General features: G+C 38.3%; 1 protein-coding gene across 1 annotated transcript in view; it reads right to left on the minus strand.

Moving 5' to 3' along the window:
- Positions 1–25327, minus strand: part of LOC110448528 (serine/arginine repetitive matrix protein 2-like) — a 53341-nt gene that overhangs the window by 12575 nt on the left and 15439 nt on the right. The window contains exons 15-23 of the mRNA XM_021494808.1: positions 24686–24892; positions 22614–22669; positions 14091–14131; positions 6748–6896; positions 5395–6129; positions 4968–5081; positions 1897–4764; positions 1556–1639; positions 1051–1203 (exon numbers count right to left, since the gene is read on the minus strand). Coding sequence (XP_021350483.1) covers positions 1051–1203; positions 1556–1639; positions 1897–4764; positions 4968–5081; positions 5395–6129; positions 6748–6896; positions 14091–14131; positions 22614–22669; positions 24686–24892 — 4407 coding nt within the window. The remainder of the gene's footprint in view (positions 1–1050; positions 1204–1555; positions 1640–1896; positions 4765–4967; positions 5082–5394; positions 6130–6747; positions 6897–14090; positions 14132–22613; positions 22670–24685; positions 24893–25327) is intronic.

Consider the following 25327-nt stretch of genomic DNA (forward strand, 5'->3'; position numbering starts at 1 on the left):
TTTCTGTTAAATCATTCACAACACAATAAAACGTCTGTTTCTGTTAAATCATTCACAACACAATACAACGTCTTTTTCTGTTAAATCATTCACAACACAATAAAACGTCTCTTTCTGTTAAATCATTCACAACACAATACAACATCTGTTTCTGTTAAATCATTCACAACACAATAAAACGTCTATTTCTGTTAAATCATTCACAACACAATAAAACTATTTCTGTTAAATCATTCACAACACAATAAAACGTCTATTTCTGTTAAATCATTCACAACACAATAAAACATATATTTTTGTTGTAAACTTCACAGTGATGCCGTCAGAAATAGGTCATGTAATTGGGCCAGCACTACTGTTGTACAATTGCATGTTCAATTACCAGAGCACATAACTTCAGGGCCATTCGTATTATAGCTTTTTACATGAAATGATATTGGTTTAATATTCATCCGTTTAATGATGTGATTAAGAAAAAATGGACAGTTTGAAGTTTTTGGATGTAGTTACTTTATTATCAACTTATTTTCTGTTTTCTGTTGGTTCCTGCTTTGCCAGACATTTGACAAGTCATATGCCTAACTGTTTGTCTGACAACAGAAATATGTCTAACTGTTGGACTGACTACACTCAATGTCTAACTGTTTGACTGACAACACTCAATGCCTAATTGTTTGTCTGACAACAGAAATATGTCTAACTGTTGGACTGAAAACACTCAATGTCTAACTGTTTGACTGACAACACTCAATGTCTAACTGTTGGACCGACAACACAAATGTGCCTAACTGTTGGACTGACAACACTCAATGTCGAACTGTTGGTCTGACAACACAAATGTACCTAACTGTTGGACTGACAATACTCAATGTCTAACTGTTGGACTGACAACAGTCAATGCCTAACTGTTGGACTGACAACAGTCAATGTCTAACTGTTGGACTGACAAGTCAATGTCTAACTGTTGGACTGACAACACAAATGTGCCTAACTGTTGGACAGACAACACAAATGTGCCTAACTGTTGGACTGACAACAGTCAATGCCTACCTGTTGGCTCCTTGTATGACTCTTGTAGTGTATTCAGTGCCCCAGAGGTAAAGCGCTTGGTATGAGGCTCACCCTTCATTTCTTTTGCACCAGTTAGGGACTGCCAGATTGATGATGCTGTCGATGATTCAGATGCTGAAGGATTATCAGATTCTAAAATAGAATAAGATATATTTAAATTTGTTTTCTCAAGCAAACTTTTATTTTTGAAGTTTTTACAACATAAATTGCAATGTAGTCTGGTCATTTTGATCATATTAAATTGAAAACTCCTATACTTTTGTTTTTATTACAATCATAGAAATATATTGTATCTGAAAAATTCTACTAATATCCAATATTGTGTTATTTTTATTATGGGAAATGACTGATTTAACAGTAAAGATATTAAATTTGAAATTGGAGACAAACAGTTTAGTAGAGTTCACTAAATATGAACTGTATACCACCTGCACAATAATTACGATTGCATCAGATATAGAATATTCCCTGTAACTAAACATACTCCTTTTGAGAATTCCTTTGAGGGCTGGCGGCTGGGCTGTACTGGTCTGTCCTGTAGCACCGTGTGACAAGCTTTTGGTTGAACCTACATCAAAATAAAGGTTATTTATATCATATATTGTGATTAAATTTATGTAGAAAACAAATAATTCTGTCTTTTTTATCAGAAATATATTTTCAGCATTAAGGAACACAAATATGAGCATTATTTATTTCATGTTGTCGTTTTTTGCTCCAGTCAAGTCATGAATATATTATATCAAGAAAAAAAAGGACATGAAAAAACAACCTCATGTGTTGCAACAAATCAAGTGATACAATCTGTATTAATGATCAACAAACCTTGGTCCCCAGACCTGGTTAGTGTGCTTCTAGGTGGACTTCGGTCCTTTAAGGTGCTGGGTGGGGGAGGCATCAATCTGGCATCAGCACTTCCTTGCTGGTTTGGACCAAAGCTAGATTGCTGCATTACAGAGCTCATTGATAGATCAGGTGCAGAGCTTGTTCTCTGGTTTCCAAACTGACCTGGTCCAGAGCCTGTTGACTGGTTTCCAAACTGACCTGGTCCAGAGCTAGACAGCTGGTTTGCAAACTGACCTAGTCCAGAGCCTGTTGAGTGGTTTCCAAACTGACCTTGTCTAGAGCTAGACAGCTGGTTTCCAAACTGACCAGGTCCAGAGTTGGTTGGTGGGTTTCCATAAGGTCCAGAGCTGGGAGGTGGGTTTCCATAAGGCCCAGAGATAGAGGATGGGTTTCCATAAGGTCCAGAGTTAGTAGATGGGTTTCCATATGGCCCAGAGCTGGGTTGTAGGTTTCCATAAGGCCCAAGGTTTAGTGGCAGATTTCCATATGGCCCAGAATTTGGTGGTGGGAAATTACTACCAAACTGGTTAGGTCCAAGGTTTCCCACCTGGTTGTTGTATTGATTTAAAGCAATATCGCCAGGGTTAACAGTTTGTCCAAATTGATTTCCAATCTGGTTTGTGTTGGGTGGTGGAATATTAGTAGCAAACTGGTTTCCAATCTGGTTGAAGTTGGGGGGTGGCACATTGTTACCATATTGGTTTGGGACAAGGTTGGATGTCTGCATATTGACTCTACCTATTTGGCCATCAGGCTCTCTTGAACTGAATGAATCTATCTGCTGACCTCTAAACATGTCTCCTGGTGACCTTGATCTTTTGGACCTATGGTCTGGTGATAATGATCTACCTGACCTTGGATCTGGTGATCTTCTATGCCTCGCATCTGGAGTCAAAGACTTTCTTGACCTTTGGTCTTGTGACCTTCTGTACCTCGGGGACAATGACCTTCTTGACCTTGGGACTGGTGATTGTGACCTTCTTAACCTGTGGTCTGGTGACCTTGACCTTCTTAACCTGTGGTCTGGTGACCTTGACCTTCTTAACCTTGAGTCTGGTGATCTCCTAGACCTTTGATCTGGTGAAATTGATCTGGAATGTCTCTGGTTGTAATATCTCACTGGAGATCTTGACCTTGACTTTCTGAATGGAGGTGGCGAGTTGGATCTCCTTGGTGACAGCCTTGTGGAGGATGGAATATTAGGATAACGTACAGGTGACCGACTGATGAACATTTCTTGTGACTGCTGACTTCTATTACTGTAAGGACTAGGAGAACGTCTAGACTGGCGGTTATAAGAATATGGAGATAGGTTGCCTCGACTGTCATATGTATCTGGGGGATATCGATACCCCATGCCTCGATCTGGTGAACGTTTAGTCCCATGACGGTCAGGAGAACGGTTGGCCCTGCCTAAAGAACCATAATGACCAGGTGAGTGGAGATCTGCTGAACGCTGTTCTCTAGGAGGAGACATGTTTCTGTACCGTTCTGGAGACCTACCAGACTTCAGCATACGATCAGAGGATATTCTGGATCGGTCTGATGAGTGCCCAGGAGGTGAGTTACGATAACGATCTGGGGAAAGTCTTGCACGATTCAAGTCTCTAGTTGTATCCATTCTGGTTGGAGACCTTCGTCCTGATGACCCTCTCTCCTTGTAGTCAGAGGATATTCTAGATCTGTCTGATGAATGCCCAGGAGGTGAGTTACGATAACGATCTGGGGAAAGTCTTGCACGATTCAAGTCTCTAGTTGTATCCATTCTGGTTGGAGACTTTCGTCCCGATGATGCTCGCTCCTTGTAGTACTCGGGAGACAATCTTGTTCTGGCTGTGCCCTCTCGCCTTAAGCGATCAGGGGACCGTCTGCCTGGTGAACGCCGTGAATGGGGAACAGGGGAGAGACGTTTTGGTGACCTTGATCCTGTAGACAATTTATCTGTTGATGGAAGAGGTTTACATCTGGTTACCAATTTAACTGGTGACTGTCGCCTTTCTCTTCTCCTCCTCCTCTGCTGGTCCTCTCTCATCAGGCTATCTCTTTCTAATTCTTCTACTGTTGTGTCTTTTTTACTACCTTCTGCTCTGCTGTCAAACCTACTCTGCCTTCCCTCACCACGAGATTTAGAGTCATCCCTGCTATCCTTCGACAGTTCTGAGAACACTCTACGTTTTTTGTCTGGTCCTGTTTGACCTTTCTCGTCACTTGTTGTTACAATTCTAGCATTTATTATGTCTGCTCTATTTTTAACTTCCTGACTCAGCCTAGCATCTTTTTTAACATCTTTACCAACTCTTTTTTGATCACCTACTTTCCTTTCTTCTTCTTTCTGTAATTTGTTGAAAGGATCAATAACTTTTCCAAACAGGTTGTCTGGTATTTTTAGAGTTGTCTGCTTTTCTTGTTTATTTTCATCTGGTTTGTTGGAAGCTTTCTCTTTAGAAACAACCAGACGACTGACAGGAACTGGTTGTATTTGTTTTGGAGATTCTATTTTCTTCACATTGAAAGCTAGTTTGGGTTGAGGTCCCTTTTTATTGAAACCTTTCTTTGTATTATCATCTTTGGACAAAATTTTGTCAAGCTCATGAATTGCCTCTTCAGTGCTATTCTTGGACTGAATGTTTGTGTGTTGCCTTGATGTGGGAGTCTGATAGGATACCGGTGTCCTTTGTATGTAGTAGTCAAGGGACTGGCTGACAGGCATCTGGGGAGGGGGGCCACGAGGGGTTGGGTAAGTCTGGTTAACAGGTGTTTGGGGAGGGGGGCCCCGAGGGGTTGGGAAACTCTGGCTGACGGGTATCTGTAGAGGTGCTCTCTGGAAAGTAGATGCTGCTACAGTCACTGCAATTAAGAAATACAACAAAAAGATTTAATGGTTATACTTTACTTAACTCTGAATGTTTATCAAAGATGAAATAAGTCCTTGCTTGACTACATTCTGATGGTGTTTTTTTTTAAATTGCTAAGTCAAATAATAAAATCAAGTTTTTACAGTTTTCTGATTATTGCTTTTTTGGCATCATTGCTGTATGAGACTAGCATACCTTGTGTTGAAATAGGAAACAGGGGTCGTGATGGCCGGACACTTGGTGTTCTCATTACTGGCATGTTAGGAAAAGCTGGTGAAGGTCCGCGTAAGTTAGGAGATGGAATTACACCTGGAACAGTACACAACTATCAATAACACTAGTCAAACAGGATAAAAACAGCAGCTGACAGGTAACATCACTGAAACAACTAAAATACTGATAGGTTATCTAAGTGAAATAGCTGGACCAATGACAGGTAATGCAAGTGAAACAACTAAAATACAACAGGTAATGTCCCTGGAACAACTAGAACAAAAACAGGTTATACAAGTGAAACAACAAGAACAATTGGGTTGGCACAAGGAATCAGAGCCTATTTATTTTACCTATTGTGATGACCAGAATATGATACACTCATGTCAACCTCTTGTTTTGTACTGACCTCTCTGTTGGTGTTGAATGCTTCCAGTAACCTGGGGAGGCATGCCAAGTCGAGCAGGTGCAATATTGCCCAGCTGGTCTCCTCTTTGTGGGACTGATTGAGAGTGCACACCCCTTGCATGTCCCAGTAATGGTCCCCTTGGACGATGAAGTTGTGGCTGAAGTCCCCTTGGAGGGGTTGGTGGAGTCTGAGCACCCCTTACAAGACCGGCTGCTAATTGAGCACGAAACCCCATTGGAATGGCTGATTGGGTTGATGGTCCTCTTGGAAGGCCAAATTGATTGCTTGGGCTTCTAAGGGGAGGAGCTTGTGACCTCGACACTGCTGGTTGTTGAGGAGTGACCTTATCCAATTCACCCAGTCCCGGGATACTGACAGGAGGTCGCGTTTGTTTAAGGAGTTGTTGTGCAGTTATCCGAGCTTGCTGCACAGCCAACTTGTCTTTTACCACAGATTGTAAGGAGGGTGGTAAGTCTTTAGTGGAAACCTCTGTCAGGGTCTCTATGGCCTTTAACTGTGCTGCCAAGGTCGCAGAATCATTTGTAGTGTTCGATCCTTTTTCTGAGGAACCAGCCTGCTTACTGAAGGTTTCCTCAGCAGCCTTTACTGCTTGCACGGCTACTGACAGAATCGGGCCAGAGACCAACGATGATGTTGACATAGTGACTGATGATGATTTATGCTGCGATTGGGATGCAAGTAGCGTACTGGGTGCTTGGGATGTAGATTGTCCTCCTGTAACGAATGAAAACAGCAAGGTTTTTTTGCAAGTACATCACAGGCCTTTGAAAATGAATATATGGTATGTCTCTAATTAAAAACCAATAGAACCCATCAAGCTTGTATCATCTTTTTGTTTCTTTATAAATCAATCAATAGCAATACATAAAACTGACCCTTTGCCATGCCTACCTATCTTATGTCCTGAAGAACCCTATATAAAACTTACTTCTGTAAATTTTATACTCTGATCCCTTGGTATAGCAATGTTCTTAACATTACAATAGTATGCATTCATTATTATAATAAGTGATATATTATATACCATATACTTTTCCTTTAAAGTAAACTGAACTTGTCAAAGGGATGGGATGGGGGCCAAGTGGCGTCTAACATTTTGCTACCACTAGCACTGAGTCGCGGGTTTGAGACCTACATGGGGCAGTCGCCAGGTACTGGTACCAGGTCGATGGTTTTTCTCCAGGAACTCCGGCTTTCCTCCACCACCAAAATCTGGCATGTCCTTTAATGACCATAGCTGTTAATAGGACATAAAACACAAACAAACCAAACCAAATCAAAGGGATGGTGGGTGTCAAAATTTGATAATCAAAATAATTTAATATAGTTTACCCTGGGCCTCCTCCAGGCGGGCCTTCTTTGCAGCCTCCTTTGCTGCCTTCCTCTCTAAGGCTTTGCGTTTTTCTGCTTTGAATCTGGCCATAGGTGGTGGCTTGACTGGCTGCTGACTTTCCGATGACTGTCCAGATTGTACCTCCCCACTAGGATTATAAAAATCACATACATCACACAAATACCATACCTTACGAAGTAATTTCTATATAAAATTGCATAGTTTTGTCATTGCATTAACCACTGAAAGATTTTCAGTGATGCTTTTATGATTCATTACAGTAAATCTAGACAGTTCATTTCCCAGTTATATTCTACTTCAAAATACATTACCTGCTTTGCTTTTTTCTTTTTTTTTACCATCCACTAAAGGACTTTAACACTAAATGCTATTTACCATGCTACATTTTTTATTATTTTTTTAAATTGTTTTGCGTTTACAAAAGAAATTATCAACACTTTGTTCCATTCCGTAGCGATAATTCCACAGTTAATTGTGTTCTTGTGTGGTGAGCATAGTACAGTGAAATCTATATTAGTAATCACTTGTCTATGAAACTCATCTGATAATAAAGACCACCTAAATAACACAGGTGCAGTGGATAATGGACTTGCCTTTCACCAAGGCATCTGGGGTTTGAGACCCCGATTGCAAATGAAAAGGTATTGGGTCCCCTGCCCAACCATGTGGGCTTTCTCTGGGTATTCTGGTCTGCAGGGTGATTAATATAAGTTGATGGAACTTGTTTCAAAATTGTTTTAAAATACATTTGTAGATAAATTTAACATCCTTAATGTTGTTTTATTTGTAATAACGACCTGTGTATATTTGCTCTATCCCTTGGAGAGTCTTTATAGAAAAGTTTCACTGTATATCTATATTGTAGTAGAATTCATCCCTCCTAAAGCTGTGGGCTCCTGTCAGCTACAGACTTGGGTACTCTCCTCACACTGTACATTAGCTATAGGTAGCTAGTCCCGTTCCTCATTTCAAAAGCAGGTTGGTAGATCGTTCAGTTGGTGGTTTTAAATTGCTAAGTCCCTTGATCAGTTAATGTCAATTAAATCGTCAGAGCTACTCTATAATTTCATTTTTTGAAAAAAGTGATATCTTGCCTCCATTTCTATTGATGTGATTGACCACATATTACAATAAACCTGGAAACTTGAGGAAAGCTGGTTTCTTTAATGACCTATATGTACATCTTGATGATTCAACAAAACTTAAGTAGCAATTAATCTGTATACGCGTGGTTGTCTTGAAAACACAATACCTTTCATGATTTAAAATTTAAGTGTAAAGTACCCTATCCGTATTCAGCTGTTATAGTCAGTTTTTATCAACCTGATTTTTTTTATCAACTACCCTAACCCCCAAAATCTCAGCAGCTGTGTTTATGAAGTTTTCGGATAAAACTGTAATTTCAGAAATTGAGTTTAGATACTAAGAAGGCTCCTCTGTATTCAGTTGTTCACCTGTAATTGTTCACCCTACCTCCTTTTTGACATTGTGTGCTAGTAACATGGAATAGGCAGGTCATTGCAAAGTCTTACTTCAGTATTTTTACGTAAACTTTGGTAAGAAAGATTTCTTTTTGGTAGGGTGATAGTCTTGGCAGTTCAAGCTTTGGTATCAAGATAGAGCAAGTTCAGTGTTATTCAGTAACTTTAGCAGCATAGAGTGGTTACATACTTTGTGTCCAGAGACGGCAGGTTCAGTGATATTCAGTAACTTTAACAGCATAGAGTGATTACAGACTTTGTATCCAGCGACGGCAGGTTAAGTGGTATTCAGTAACTTTAACAGCATAGAGTGATTACAGACTTTGTATCCAGCGACGGCAGGTTAAGTGGTATTCAGTAACTTTAACAGCATTGACTGGTTTCAGACTTTGTATCCAGAGACGGCAGGTTTAGTGATATTCAGTAGCTTTTACAGGATTGAATGGTTCCAGACTTTGTATCCAGAGACGACAGGTTCAGTGTTATTCAGTATCTTTAACAGCATTGAATGGTTCCAGACTTTGTATCCAGAGACGGCAGGTTCCGTGTTATTCAGGAACTTTAACAGCATTGAATGGTCACAGACTTTGTATCCAGAGACGGGAGGGTCAGGGTTATTTAGTAACTTTAACAGCATTGAATGGTTACAGACTTCGTATCCAGAGACGGCAGGTTCCGTGTTATTCAGGAACTTTAACAGCATTGAATGGTCACAGACTTTGTATCCAGAGACTTCAGGTTCATGGTTATTCAGTAACTTTAACAGGATTGAATGGGTTCAGACTTTGTATCCAGAGACAGCCGGTTCAGTGTTATTCAGTATCTTTAACAGCATAGAGTGGTTGCAGATTTGGTATCCAGAGAGGGCATTGTCAGTGTTATTCAGTAACTTTAACGGCATAGAGTGGTTACAGACTTTGTGACCAGAGACGGCAGGTTCAGTGTTATTTAGTAACTTTAACAGCATAGAGCGATTACAGACTTTGTATCCAGCGACGGCAGGTTAAGTGGTATTCAGTAACTTTAACAGCATAGAGTGGTTGCAGATTTGGTATCCAGAGACGGCCGGTTCAGTGGTATTCAGTAACTTTAACAGCATAAAGTGATTACAGATTTGGTATCCAGAGACGGCCGGTTCAGGGTTATTCAGTATCTTTAACAGCATAGAGTGGTTGCAGATTTGGTAGCCAGAGAGGGCAGGGTCAGTGTCATTCAGTAACTTAAACACCATAGCTACTCCTAGCAATAATGGCATTCTAAAATTGTTGCTGGATTCCCCTACATAAGATGGTATCCTGTCACCAGTTGTTGGCTATTCACGCCATTTGCAGTATTCTGACAGTGTTGCTGGACTGGGGACTGTATTCTGACAGTGTTGCTGGACTGTGTACTGTATTCTGACAGTGTTGCTGGACTGGGGACTGTATTCTGACAGTGTTGCGGGACTGTGGACTGTATTCTGACAGTTTTGCTGGATTGTATCCAGAGACGGCAGGTTTAGTGTTATTCAGTAACTTTAACAACATGGAATGGTTACAGACTTTGTATCCAGAGACGGCAGGGTTAGTGATATTCAGTAACTTTAACAGCATAGAGTTGTTGCAGATTTGGTATCCAGAGAGGGCATTGTCAGTGTTATTCAGTAACTTAAACACCATAGCTACTCCTACCAATAATAGCATTCTAAAATTGTTGCTGGATTCCCCTACATAAGATGGTATCCTGTCACCAGTTGTTGGCTATTCACGCCATTTGCAGTATTCTGACAGTGTTGCTGGACTTGTCCAGTATTCTGAGTGTTGCTGGACTGTATTCTGACAGTTTTGCTGGATTGTATCCAGAGACGGCAGGTTTAGTGATATTCAGTAACTTTTACAGGATTGAATGGTTCCAGACTTTGTATCCAGAGACGGCGGGTTCAGTGGTATTTAGTAACTTTAACAGCATAGAGTGGTTGCAGATTTGGTATCCAGAGAGGGCATTGTCAGTGTTATTCAGTAACTTATACACCATAGCTACTCCTACCAATAATAGCATTCTAAAATTGTTGCTGGATTCCCCTACATAAGATGGTATCCTGTCACCAGTTGTTGGCTATTCACGCCATTTGCAGTATTCTGACAGTATCCAGAGACGGCCGGTTCAGGGTTATTCAGTATCTTTAACAGCATTGAATGGTTACAGACTTTGTATCCAGGGACGGCAGGTTCAGTGTTATTTAGTAACTTTAACAGCATTGAATGGTTCCAGACTTTGTATCCAGAGACAGCCGGGTCAGTGTTATTCAGTAACTTAAACACCATAGCTACTCCTAGCAATAATGGCATTCTAAAATTGTTGCTGGATTCCCCTACATAAGATGGTATCCTGTCACCAGTTGTTGGCTATTCACGCCATTTGCAGTATTCTGACAGTATCCAGAGACGGCCGGTTCAGTGGTATTCAGTAACTTTAACAGCATAGAGCGATTACAGACTTTGTATCCAGCGACGGCAGGTTAAGTGGTATTCAGTAACTTTAACAGCATAAAGTGATTACAGATTTGGTATCCAGAGACAGCCGGTTCAGTGTTATTCAGTAACTTTAACAGTATAGAGTGGTTGCAGATTTGGTATCCAGAGAGGGCAGGGTCAGTGTTATTCAGTAACTTTAACACCATAGCTACTCCTACCAATAATGGCATTCTAAAATTGTTGCTGGATTCCCCTACATAAGATGGTATCCTGTCACCAGTTGTTGGCTATTCACGCCATTTGCAGTATTCTGACAGTGTTGCTGGACTGTATTCTGACAGTGTTGCTGGACTGTGGACTGTATTCTGACAGTGTTGCTGGACTAGTCCAGTATTCTGACAGTGTTGCTGGACTGTATTCTGACAGTGTTGCTGGACTGTATTCTGACAGTTTTGCTGGACTGTATTCTGACAGTGTTGTTGGACTGTATTCTGACAGTGTTGCTGGACTGTGGACTGTATTCTGACAGTGTTGCTGGACTTGTCCAGTATTCTGAGTGTTGCTGGACTGTATTCTGACAGAGTTGCTGGACTGTATTCTGACAGAGTTGCTGGACTGTGGACTGTATTCTGACAGTGTTGCTGGACTGTGGACTGTATTCTGACAGTGTTGCTGGACTGTATTCTGACAGAGTTGCTGGACTGTGGACTGTATTCTGACAGAGTGGCTGGACTGTGGACTGTATTCTGACAGTGTTGCTGGACTGTGGACTGTATTCTGACAGTGTTGCTGGACTGTATTCTGACAGTGTTGCTAGACTGTATTCTGACAGTGTTGCTGGACTGTATTCTGACAGAGTTGCTGTTGAAAAAGATAGGAACCTTGTGCCATTGCAAAAATTCACTCACAACCAAATCAGTGTCAGACAAACATCATTAATACCCCTTATTCGTCTCACCAGAAATCTAAACCTAACGTTCCTTCCAAATTGTATCATGCAAATCGGATACAGACAAGGTTTTTTCCACATACTATATTCATATTGGGAAGTTTAAGGTCTTTCAATAACCTCTCCCACGTCTGATTGGTCCTTTTCACATCCTCTCCTACTTTTGATTGGTCCTTTCTACATATTCGCTCACTCTGATTGGTCCTTTCAAAATCCTCTCCCACTTCTGATTGGTCTTTTTTACATTCTCTTCAACTCTGATTGGCCCTTTTCACATCCTCTTAGACTTGATATTGGACCCATCACATTCTTCAACATTTCCTATTCTACCTCTTTCAATTCTGATTGATCTTTTCCATATGCTCTTCATTTTCAGATTGGTCAACCATATGCTCTTTTCCTTCTGATTGGTCCATCCATAGGTTATCCCTATTCTGATTGGCCCTTTTCAGATTCGTTTACACTTTTGCTTGGCCATTTTCCTATCATGACATGCTCTTTCAATTCTAATTGGTCCTTTCCATATGCTTTCCTTATTCTGATTGGTCCCTTTCACAAGTTATTCAACATTTGATCGTTTTTTCATATGCTCTGCTTTACCGTTTTTGTGGTCTTTTTTTTCAGGCTCTCTGCTCTTCTACAGTCAAGCGAGTTGGTTTTACATGCCCTAAACTGTAAGCAAGCTCAACTCATCTTTCCACCTGGTGACCTAATATGATTGATTTTAGTCAGTAGAGTGTCCATATTTAGATATGGCCTTTGTTTGTATCAGATCTAAATAAAAAAAGACATTTCTAGGTATCCTGAAACTGATTATCAAGGTGTATTCTCTCCTTTTTGCAGTTCAGTTTTCTTCAGATTGGACCGCTTCTAAACCTCTTCCAATATCTGGCAGTTGTTGAAACTTGATTTCTTGTATAATTCTGCCTTACTGAGACAGAATAAGATGCCTTCCTATATTGTTTTACTGGCTTTAGGAAAAATAACTGTGTTTGGCACAGCAAAAGTACATATCATTGAGCTGGAAATTTTGATGGGAGGCTTTGATGGGTCAATTCATAAACAAACTTGTAGGCTGGCTAATACCAGTTTGCATTCTTTGATAAGATCTTCGAAAGTTTGGATTCAAAATGACACGTGATACTTTGTCTGATTGTAGCAGATCTAGCCTGGGGTGACCACTGGTGATCAGGTAGCTCCCACTAGAGTTGGAGGTCATGGGATGAAGACTTTGTTGAAGGAGGGAGAAATGTAGCGGGTCAGGGTAGGGTGATCACCAATGACCATGTAACTCGCTTAGAGCGTTCCTTTAAGTTGGGAGGTCCCAGGTGTGACGCCAGGTCTGGCTATTGCAATTTTCCTTTTCCTGTTCCAAACTTGATAATTGTCTTTATCCCATCATAAAGCTTAAATCTCTTCCTTTGATTGTTAACACTAAATATGTAAATTTCTCCTGATGGTATCACATCATTTTTGTATAAATCATATATCATATACTTGAGAGGTAACTTCCATGTTTCTCCTCTACTTCACAGGTAACTTCCATGTTTCTCCTATACTTCACAGGTAACTTCCATGTTTCTCCTCCACTTCACAGGTAACTTCCATGCTTCTCCTATACTTCACAGGTAACTTCCATGTAACACCATTGTTGCACATAATAACCAATGGGATGATTCTATCTCATGCTACAAACAATTTTCCTTTTTTCTTTGTTTTATCATTGGAGAAAATAATTGTCATGTTTAGAACCATTCTTGTTTTTCTTTTATGAAATCTTGTTGTGAGTATAAGTGTGCTATTAATATATTGATAGAACAGTTATATGTACACATGGAACAATCAACCTTTTGTTCTTGACAAACTTTAAGTGGGATAGTGGGGGATAGAGGTGCAGAACACTCTTTGTGGGACCTTTGACACTGAGAAATAGGTTGAATCTTTTCTTCATAAAATTGATCATCGTTTCAAAATGGTCCGTATTATTTTCCATTAAAGCTGGAATTTCCTGTAATTTAATTTACCATCCATCAAATTTGAAAATTTCAAAGAAACTAATGTAAATATAAACATGTGCTCAAAATGAAATTTTAAATGTTTTAAAATATTGGTATAGAAAAAAATATATGTAAATGACTTTGAATTGTGTGTTTTGATAGGTAATCTTTTCCTGTGCTTTCCAGAAATGAAGGAAAGGAAACTGTGAACTGGAAAAAATCTTTCCAGGCTAAGTGACCGATGGAGTTGTATTGTCCTCAGCTTCTGGATGTAACTGAGATTACACATCAGCTTGGACATGGAGATCATACACATTCCCTAGGCAATCAAACATGTGACTAAAGACTCTCAGCTAACAGGGGACACGAGACTAGACGTCTCTGGAACAATGCTGAGTGTGGATGAGTGTCTGTCCATGTTGATCTTCTTTAAACCATTACCTCTTCCCCACAGTTGATCCTGAACCTTTCTCTGTCTCATTCTGAAAGTAAAATCAAGAAGTTATACAATTTTTGGCCATTTTCACAATCTTGAATAATTGTCTCCATTCAACATCAGTGTTTTATGCCAATGTATAAAAGGTCAAGTATGGGTGAGGTGAAGGTTCACCTCTGTCATAACTATATCATATTTCCTATATTATTTCACAATGATTTGACATGCTGATATCCAAGACAAAACTGTGCCTTTGTCAGTAAAGATGAATTCTGAAAAACAAACTGACACAATCAACTGTTGAGAAGAAATACAAAGTGAAATGTAACCTCGATTGACAGACAGATGTACAGTCATATGTATAGAAACATGCACAAGATGGAATATAATGGAAATAAAAACATTGTGAGCTGCGTCATAGACGGTCACTCAAGTGAAACTGGGAGTAACATTTTATCACAATGTATAACTTTATCAAATTTGTTATAAAAAGATGAAAAAGCAAGTAAATTATTCTCTAGATAAACTTTGGTATCAAAATGGACCATATTACTACGGCGGAACATGATAACTGATTTCAGTATGCTATAGTCCATCTTCCTGAGATACTTAAGTAGAGCAAGATTGATTTATGCCAGTAAAATAGCAGTTGGTAACAAAAAGGAACAAAGATCCACAACTCTCTATATGTAAAAGTGGGTATATAGACAAAATTCGGTTTGTGAAGATCTGCCTTTCAAAGACACAAAAGTACAACATTTTTGGTAAGCATAAGAGAAAGAGCATGGAAGTTACACTTCTGACGAACTTTGGTGTAAAGTATAAACAGAGAGTCATAACTTTGTTAAGTTACACAGAAAGTTCTGTTACATTAACTCAGTAGACCTTTTTTCTGCATGGAATATTTTTACCATGTACCACCAAGATATGTCTATAAACAAAGGCAGATGAGCCATGACAAGGAAAAGACAAAGGATGGACTGTGCAAGGTATACCAAAATAAGATCAACACAATGGTTGCTTAAAAGTTACTTTTTAATTTGTAAATTACTGTATTACAAGTAAATCATCAACAAAAACAAATGATGCATACGTAAGGTTTTGTAAAATGTACTTTTATTATTTCCTTTGTTTTATTCATTTTGTTACATCAATCTTAAGTAAAGCAAACTTAAGTAGGATTACCCCATCATATAAATCCAGGTGTGACAGGTAACCACCATCACAATCAAGGTGTGATAAGTAGGTCTATTCCACCATTGAAATCCATGTGTGACAGGTAACCACCTTCACAATCCAGGTGTGATAAATAGTACTACCACCATTGAAATCCAGGTGTGACAAAATACTGACATCAAAATCCAGGTGTGACAGAACAACATCATTATCTAGGTACCATATAATGCAGGATGCAATCACAGTCCAGGTGTCATAGACAGACAATATGACAATGTAGGTGGCATGTATTGGAGGGCATCATCACAGTTCAGGTGTCATCGACAGGACAATAAGGTACCATATAATGCAGGATGCAATCACAGTCCAGGTGTCATAGACAGACAATATGACAATGTAGGTGGTATATATTGGAGGGCGTCCTCACAGTTCAGGTGTCATCGACAGGGCAATATGACAATGTAGGTGGCATGTATTGGAGGGCGTCATCACAGTTCAGGTGTCATCGACAGACAATATGACAATGTAGGTGGCATGTATTGGAGGGCGTCATAATAGTTCAGGTGTCATAGACAGACAATATGACAATGTAGGTGCTATATATTGGAGGGCGTCATCACAGTTCAGGTGTCATAGACAGACAATATGACAATGTAGGTGCTATATATTGGAGGGCGTCATCACAGTTCAGGTGTCATTGACAGACAATATGACAATGTAGGTGGCATGTATTGGAGGGAGTCATCACAGTCCAGGTGTCATCGACAGGACAATATGACAATGTAAGTGGTATATATTGGAGGGTGCCATCACAGTTCAGGTGTCATAGACAGACAATATGACAATGTAGGTGGCATGTATTGGAGGGCGTCATCACAGTCCAGGTGTCATCGACAGGACAATATGACAATGTAGGTGGTATATATTGGAGGGCGTCATCACAGTTCAGGTGTCATAGACAGACAATATGACAATGTAGGTGGCATGTATTGGAGGGCGTCATCACAGTTCAGGGGTCATGGACAGACAATATGACAATGTAGGTGGCATGTATTGGAGGGCCTCATCACAGTTCAGGGGTCATAGACAGACAATATGACAATGTAGGTGGAATATATTGGAGGGCGTCATCATAGTTCAGGTGTCATAGACAGACAATATGACAAGGGAGGTGGCATGTATTGGAGGGCGACATCACAGTTCAGGGGTCATAGACAAACAATATGACAATGTAGGTGGTATAAATTGGAGGGCGTCATCACAGTTCAGGTGTCATAGACAGACAATATGACACTGTAGGTGGCATGTATTGGAGGGCGGCATCACAGTTCAGGTGTCATCGACAGGCAATATGACAATGTAGGTGGCATGAATTGGAGGGCGTCATCACAGTTCAGGAGACATCGACAGGACAATATGACACTGTAGGTGGTATATATTGGAGGGCGTCATCACAGTTCAGGTGTCAGTGACAGGACAATATGACAATGTAGGTGGAATATATTGGAGGGCGTCATCACAGTTCAGGTGTCATCGACAGGACAATATGACAATGTAGGTGGCATGTATTGGAGGGCGTCATCACAGTCCAGGTGTCATCGACAGGAAAATATGACAATGTAGGTGGCATGTATTGGAGGGCGTCATCACAGTTCAAGGGTCATGGACAGGATATCACCACAATATATGTTTTATACATCAGAGGGTGTCACCATCACAATGTTGGTGTCATTCATCAGAGGGCATCACCATCACAATGTTGGTGTCATACATCAGAGGGCGTCACCATCACAATGTTGGTGTCATACATCAGAGGGCATCATCACAGTTCAAGGGTCATGGACAGGATATCACCACAATATATGTGTCATACATCAGAGGGCGTCACCATCACTATGTTGGTGTCATACATCAAAGGGCATCACCATCACAATGTTGGTGTCATACATCAGAGGGCGTCACCATCACAATGTTCGTGTCATACATCAGAGGGTGTCACCATCACAATGTTGGTGTCATACATTAGAGGGCGTCACCATCAAAATGTTGGTGTCATATATCAGAGGGCGTCATCACAGTTCAGGTTTCATAGATTTGAGGATGCCATCATTATCCAGGGGTCATAGATAGCTTTATTCGGATGCCATCACAGTTCAGGTATGATTAAACAGGATTATTAAATCAAAATCCAGGTGAAATTGATAGGACACCATCACAGTCCAGGAAGGTAGCAAACTTGTTGTTTTAAGCAGACACCTACAGGTGTTTCTGGTCCAGGACAATGTCTCCTTGTCCATATTGTTTAATTGGTCGTTCTTCATTTCACTTCAAACAATGCACAAGAGCTAATAAGGCCGAACTATCTCTCTCATAACTAATAACTTCTTATGGATCACAATCAAAGCTTAGTTTGAGATTTAAAGTTTGTATTTAGGTTGTAAAAAGGTTTGCTTAATGTTGTGAATAAGATATTCCATTCAGGTAGCAGTGTACAGTAGAAATGGCTTGACCCTAAAAATAAATGGCATGTCTCAAATAAACATGGATTGTGAATTCAACCCGCACAACACACCTACATATATATACATATTTATAAACTACATTTTGATTTCATTTTGCTTAAAAGACTGATTTTTTTTTCAAACACTGTTTTCCCCATATTTGGGACTTGTGAAAACTATGGTTACCACATCAAAAAACACCAAAATATGCACAAAAAAAAAAATTTAACGCAAAATTTGACCCCCGCAAGTAGTATTTTTCTCCTTAAAAACAGTCTGAAATTAAATATCGCCTACTCAGTTACAGAACTACTCACGTTTTAGCATGGGTCATTCCAGTTGATTTTTCACAATATTTACACATGTGCCGAGCACAAAAATAGACTACATGAAAAGCTAGCTTTTGTTGTGTAGACACAGATTTGTAAATGCCCATAACTGTAGTCTCAAACCAAATTCAAATATATTTTTTGGAAAAATTATGAAGCCCACAGTCCACTTCATCATGTATATGTATCATGTCCTTCTCAGTTCCACTGATGAACTTTTCAATATTAATGTCTGTGCTCAAAGCTACTGGACATGGGTATATAAAGCTCTGAAACTGACTTTACCTATGACTGCCATGGAAACTTACAGGTACATTAATATAAATACAATGATTCTTATCCATAACTGTTTTAGTTCCATTTGACAGCATAACTTGTGATAGACATTGACTGTAGTATTCAGGGATAGTTTCACCTTCCATTGTCATTGCTCATTTCAACTTCCATTGTCATTGCTCATTTCATCTTTCATTGGAATTGCTCATTTCGCCTTCCATTGTCATAGCTCATTTCATCTTCCATTGTCATTGCTCGGTTCCTATTCCATTGTCATTGCTCATTTCACCTTCCAATGTCATTGCTCATTTCATCTTTCATTGTAATTGCTCATTTCGCCTTCCACTGTCATTGCTCATTTCATCTTCCATTGTCCTTGCTCATTTCAACTTCCGTTGTCATTGCTCATTTCACCTTCCATTGTGATTGCTCATTTCATCTTCCATTGTCATGGCTCATTTCATCTTCCATTGTCATTGCTCATTTCAACTTCCATTGTCATTGCTCATTTCATCTTTCATTGTAATTGCTCATTTCGCCTTCCATTGTAATTGCTCATTTCATCTTCCATTGTCATTGCTCGGTTCCTATTCCATTGTCATTGCTCATTTCACCTTCCAATGTCATTGCTCATTTCATCTTTCATTGTAATTGCTCATTTCGCCTTCCATTGTAATTGCTCATTTCATCTTCCATTGTCATGGCTCATTTCATCTTCCATTGTCATTGCTCAGTTCATCTTCCATTGTCATTGCTCATTTCCCCTTCCATTGTCATTGCTCATTTCATCTTTCATTGTAATTGCTCATTTCGCCTTCCACTGTCATTGCTCATTTCATCTTCCATTGACATTGCTCATTTCACCTTCCATTGTCAGTGCTCATTTCACCTTCCATTGTCATTGCACATTTCACCTTCCATTGTCATTGCTCATTTCTCCTTCCATTGTCATTGCTCATTTCACCTTTATTGTCATTGCTCATTTCATTTTCCATTGTCATCGCTCATTTCACCTTCCATTGTCATTGCACATTTCACCTTCCATTGTCATTGCTCATTTCACCTTCCAATGTCATTGCTCATTTCATCTTTCATTGTAATTGCTCATTTCGCCGTCCATTGTCATAGCTCATTTCATCTTCCATTGTCATTGCTCCTTTCATCTTCCATTGTCATTGCTCATTTCATCTTTCATTGTAATTGCTCATTTCGCCGTCCATTGTCATAGCTCATTTCATCTTCCATTGTCATTGCTCAGTTCATCTTCCATTGTCATTGCTCATTTGATCTTCCATTGTCATTGCTCATTTCAACTTCCATTGTCATTGCTCATTTCACCTTCCATTGTGATTGCTCATTTCATCTTCCATTGTCATGGCTCATTTCATCTTCCATTGTCATTGCTCAGTTCATCTTCCATTGTCATTGCTCATTTCCCCTTCCATTGTCATTGCTCATTTCATCTTTCATTGTAATTGCTCATTTCGCCTTCATTGTCATTGCTCATTTCATCTTCCATTGTCATTGCTCCTTTCATCTTCCATTGTCATTGCTCATTTCAACTTCCATTGTCATTGCTCATTTCACCTTCCAATGTCATTGCTCATTTCATCTTTCATTGGAATTGCTCATTTCGCCTTCCATTGTCATTGCTCACTTCATCTTCCATTGTCATTGCTCATTTCAACTTCCATTGTCATTGCTCATTTCATCTTTCATTGTAATTGCTCATTTCACCTTCCATTGTCATTGCTCATTTCACCTTCTATTGTCATTTCTCATTTCATCTTCTGTTGTTATTGCTCATTTCATCTTCCATTGTAAATGTTTATTTCATCTTCCATTGTAAATGTTGATTTCATCTTCCACTGTCAATGATCATTTCATTTGTTAGTTCACTTTCCATTGTAAACGTTCATTTCATCTTCCATTGTCAAAGATCATTTCATCTTCAATTGTCAAGGTCCATTTCATTTGTTTGTTCACCTTCCATTGTAAATGTTCATTTCACCTTCCATTGTAAATGTTTATTTCATCTTCCATTGTCAATGTCCATTTCATTTGTTTGTTCACCTTCCATTGCAAATGTTCATTTCACCTTCCATTGTAAACGTTCATTTCACCTTCCAATGTAAATGTTTATTACATCTTCCATTGTCAAAGATCATTTCATCTTCATTGTCAAAGATCATTTCATCTTCATTGTCAAAGATCATTTCATCTTCCATTGTCAATGTCCATTAGTTTGTTTGTTCACCTTCCATTGTAAATGTTCATCTCACCTTCCATTGTTAACGTTTGTTTCACTTTCCATTGTAAACGTTCATTTCACCTTCCATTGTAAATGTTGATTTCATCTTCCATTGTCAAAGATCATTTCATCTTCCATTTTCAATGTCCATTTCATTTGTTTGTTCACCTTCCATTGTAAATGTTCATTTCACCTTCCATTGTAAATGTTTATTTCAATCTTCAATTGTCAATGATCATTTCATCTTTCACTGAAGATGTTCGTGTCTTTTTCCCTTTGTATGATAATGTTCACATCCCCCCTTTGACAGTTGCTGCTGTATACTGACATTGTTCGTTTCATTTTTCAGTGACAATGTTTATGTCCTCTCAAGATTGAAAATTTCAGTTCAGCTCTTCCATTTCTGTTTTGATGAAACTTTATTTTTCATAAGTCATAACCTCGATCAAATGTATCGAGTAACATTACATTATCTGAATTTGAGAAAACATCACACAGTTTTGTATATTAAAATTAATTTTATGTTTATCACAATGTATTTCCAATATATTGATGTGGATATGTAGGCAGCAATGCTTGTGTCCACAAATATCCTATCAATCTCTAGACTAATAGTGCTCACAAAATGAAAACATTGAAATCTATGTAACATCAATAACTTTCACTTTTGAACATTTTACGAAGTAGATATTAACTTTCAGATGTATGGAGATATGAATTGGACACAAAGTGACAAGCTTAGATTGTGCCCATAAACATACAAACTGCACAAAACTAACAAAACAAAAGTTATTCAAACATCAGAAATGGGAAAATGCGGTGGGTTTTTTAAAACATCCAACTGTTATGTAGACCTGGTAGTTAAATACATCCTAATAATGATACATGGTTAAAGCTGTCTCACGAGCCCTGACAGAGCTAATTCTAGTAGTAAACAATATCAAACCATAACCACAGCAGCAGACCCAATTACAAGTCAGTCCAACACTACCGTTGATTTTGGCATTTGATCTCGGAACATCATTAATGCATTTCTCAACACAGTTTTAAAAATCAAACCACATATAGTTGAGCATACAGGTGATCACCCACAATACACAGGTATAGGTAGAATGGAAATAAATTTAATGTCTCTGACAACTTAATAATATCTTTAATTTCATTGGACATTTCTGTCCAGTAAGAACCTCTGATTGTAACATTTTGGTTCATCAGAAGATTTTTTTTAGCCAATTTTCCAACTTCACTCAGAGGGAACTGGAAAGGGTTGTCAGGGTTACAAGTTTCATATTGTCAAAACTGGCATCCCTTGATGATATTTCAAAGTTTCATTTGGATTTCTGATCCATGTTTTTTTCAAATGATTCATAAGGAGGAAAAGGAAAGGCCATAACTGTTGCAAAATTTTGAACAGTGTTTTCTTTTTCGATATGCCCATCTTAATATGATTCTCATCACACATATCAAATCTTAAAAAACTCGATCGCTATTTGTGGTCATAAAGTTATGTAGCAGCTGGACAGATAGACAGTGAGACATCATGATATGCCTCGCCTGAGCGTCTACATAAGACCAATACTCAAATTAAAGTTTGAAGATTAAGAATTCATAGTCTTGATTTAACCTTTTTTTTCCAAAACTAATTTGATTTAATACCCTTCCAACCTTACATTTCTCTTTAAATACCCAACCACCCATCTGTTATTATCAAACTGCTTCACTTCTGCATAATTCTAAAACTGCCCTGATTATCACAAGACATCATAACAACAATTAGGCAGGTACCCTAGTTAACATGTATAAACAGATTTACTACAATGAATTAACAACAGAAAAAACAAAGAAGATACAATTCAAATGGTTTATTCACATAGCTACGATGTCTTGTAAAATCTGAAAGGTGAAACAGGTATTTATATAAAGAAACAGTAAGCTAAAGTCACTCATGGTATTCATATAACAATTCCCCAAGCTGTATGTAACATGAAATCTTACCTGTTCTGTATTCAGGTTGACTTTCTTGGCCTCTTGGATGATGGCTTGCTCCATATCTGAATTGTTGTAAAAATTGAAATACATATACCTGTATGTACAGTGAAATACATATACCTGTCTGTACAGTGAAATACATATACCTGTATGTACAGTGAAATACATATACTTGTATGTACAGTGAAATACATCTACCTGTATGTACAGTGACATACATATACCTGTATGTACAGTGACATACATATACCTGTATGTACAGTGACATACATATACCTGTATGTACAGTGATATACATATACCTGTATGTACAGTGACATACATATACTTGTATGTACAGTGAAATACATATACCTGTCTGTAAAGTGAAATACATATACCTGTATGTACAGTGAAATACATATACCTGTATGTACAGTGACATACATATACCTGAATGTACAGTGAAATACATATACTTGTATGTACAGTGAAATACATCTACCTGTATGTACAGTGACATACATATACCTGTATGTACAGTGACATACATATGCCTGTATGTACAGTGACATACATATACCTGTATGTACAGTGATATAAATATACCTGTATGTACAGTGACATACATATACCTGAATGTACAGTGAAATACATATACCTGTCTGTAAAGTGAAATAATATACCTGTATGTACAGTGAACTACATATACCTGTATGTACAGTGAAATACATATACTTGTATGTACAGTGAAATACATATACTTGTATGTACAATGAAATACATATACCTGTATGTACAGTGACATACACATACTTGTATGTACAGTGATATACATATACCTGAATGTACAGTGAAATACATATACTTGTAAGTACAATGAAATACATATACTTGTATGTACAGCGACATACATATACCTGTATCTACAGTGAAATACATATACCCGTATGTACAGTGAAATACAGATACCTGTTTGTACAATGAAATACATATCCCTGTATGTACAGTGACATCCATATACCTGTATGTACAGAGAAATACATATACCTGTATGCCAAGTGAAATACATATACCTGTCTGTAAAGTGAAATAATATACCTGTATGTACAGTGAACTACATATACCTGTATGTACAGAGAAATACATATACCTGTATGTACAGAGAAATACATATACCTGTATGCAAAGTGAAAGACATATACCTGTATGCACAGTGACATACATATACCTGTATCTACAGTGAAATACATATACCTGTATGCAAAGTGAAATACATATACCGGTATGCACAGTGAAATACATATACCTGTCTGTAAAGTGAAATAATATACCTGTATGTACAGTAACATACACATACTTGTATGTACAGTGATATAAATATACCTGAATGTACAGTGAAATACATATACTTGTATGAACAGTGAAATACATATACCCGTCTGTACAGTGAAATACATATACTTGTAAGTACAATGAAATACATATACCTGTATGCAAAGTGGAATACATATACCTGTATGCAAAGTGGAATACATATACCTGTATGCAAAGTGAAATACATATACCGGTATGCACAGTGAAATACATATACCCGTCTGTACAGTGAAATACATATACCTGTATGCACAGTGAAATACATATACCTGTTTGTACAATGAAATACATATACCTGTATGCAAAGTGAAATACATATACCTGTATGCACAGTGAAATACAACACCAACACCAATGCAGAGATAACAAATTATTTGTGGCATATATTAAATCGTATCGATAAATCACTTTTTTGTCTCCAGTTTTAATATATCTGTAAAATGCATCACAAAACTAATCAAAATGTATTCTGTTGGAACAGACAATATCCCACACAGGATAAAATGTAGTAATTTTCTGAATTCATTAAACACAATAACTTAGACAATGGTGTAACTTCACTGGAATTTTGTTTTTTGTGTCAACTTTCTACAGTTAGTTCAAATGTTATTCAGTCAGAAACGTATAGTAGATGAAAAGTTCTTACTTCAAAGTTATCACCAACTTCTAATATCGATCGACGTTAAATGTGCTTGCTGTAACGTTCTGTATTTCAGACCTACCAATGTCTCCTGTGGTGGAAGCCGCTATAGCATCTTCTGCCGCCTTCTTCAGTTTTGCCCACTCTTTCTTGGTTAGATGCCTCCTGGGTTTCTTGATGGGTCTGTTAGTAGGATTCCCCTCCTGTTTCTGTACGTTCATATCTTGAGTAATTGGCCTTTCACCTAGTTTTTGAATGGTATTTTGGGTATTTTTATTGCTGTCTTCCTCTAAGGAAAGATAAATTGATAAAATCTTAATGTCTAAACCTAATCATTACACTGCCATATCAAGAAAATTTGGGGTATAACAACCGTCCAAAAATGTTAGGTCAATCAAATCTTGAACATCAGATATATGTCAATCAGTTCCTTATCTAAGGAAACAAAGCTGAATACTGGTATATATACACATTTATGTTTAAGTAAGGGTTAGTTACACCATACCCCTACTCTACAGCTGTATACTGGTAAACAGAGGTTTCTGGATAAGCAAGAGTTTATTTACACTGTATACCTACTCTACAGCTGAAAAGTGGTTACACACTGTCAGGTTTCTAGTAACTCAGGGTTTAGTTAAACTGTATGCCTACACTATAGCTGTATACTGGTAAACAGAGGTTTCTGGATAAATAAGAGTTTAGTTAAACTGTATACCTACTCTAC

The sequence above is a fragment of the Mizuhopecten yessoensis genome, unplaced genomic scaffold (assembly GCF_002113885.1).
Source record: "Mizuhopecten yessoensis strain PY_sf001 unplaced genomic scaffold, ASM211388v2 scaffold4119, whole genome shotgun sequence".
Taxonomy (NCBI): Eukaryota; Metazoa; Mollusca; class Bivalvia; order Pectinida; family Pectinidae; genus Mizuhopecten; species Mizuhopecten yessoensis.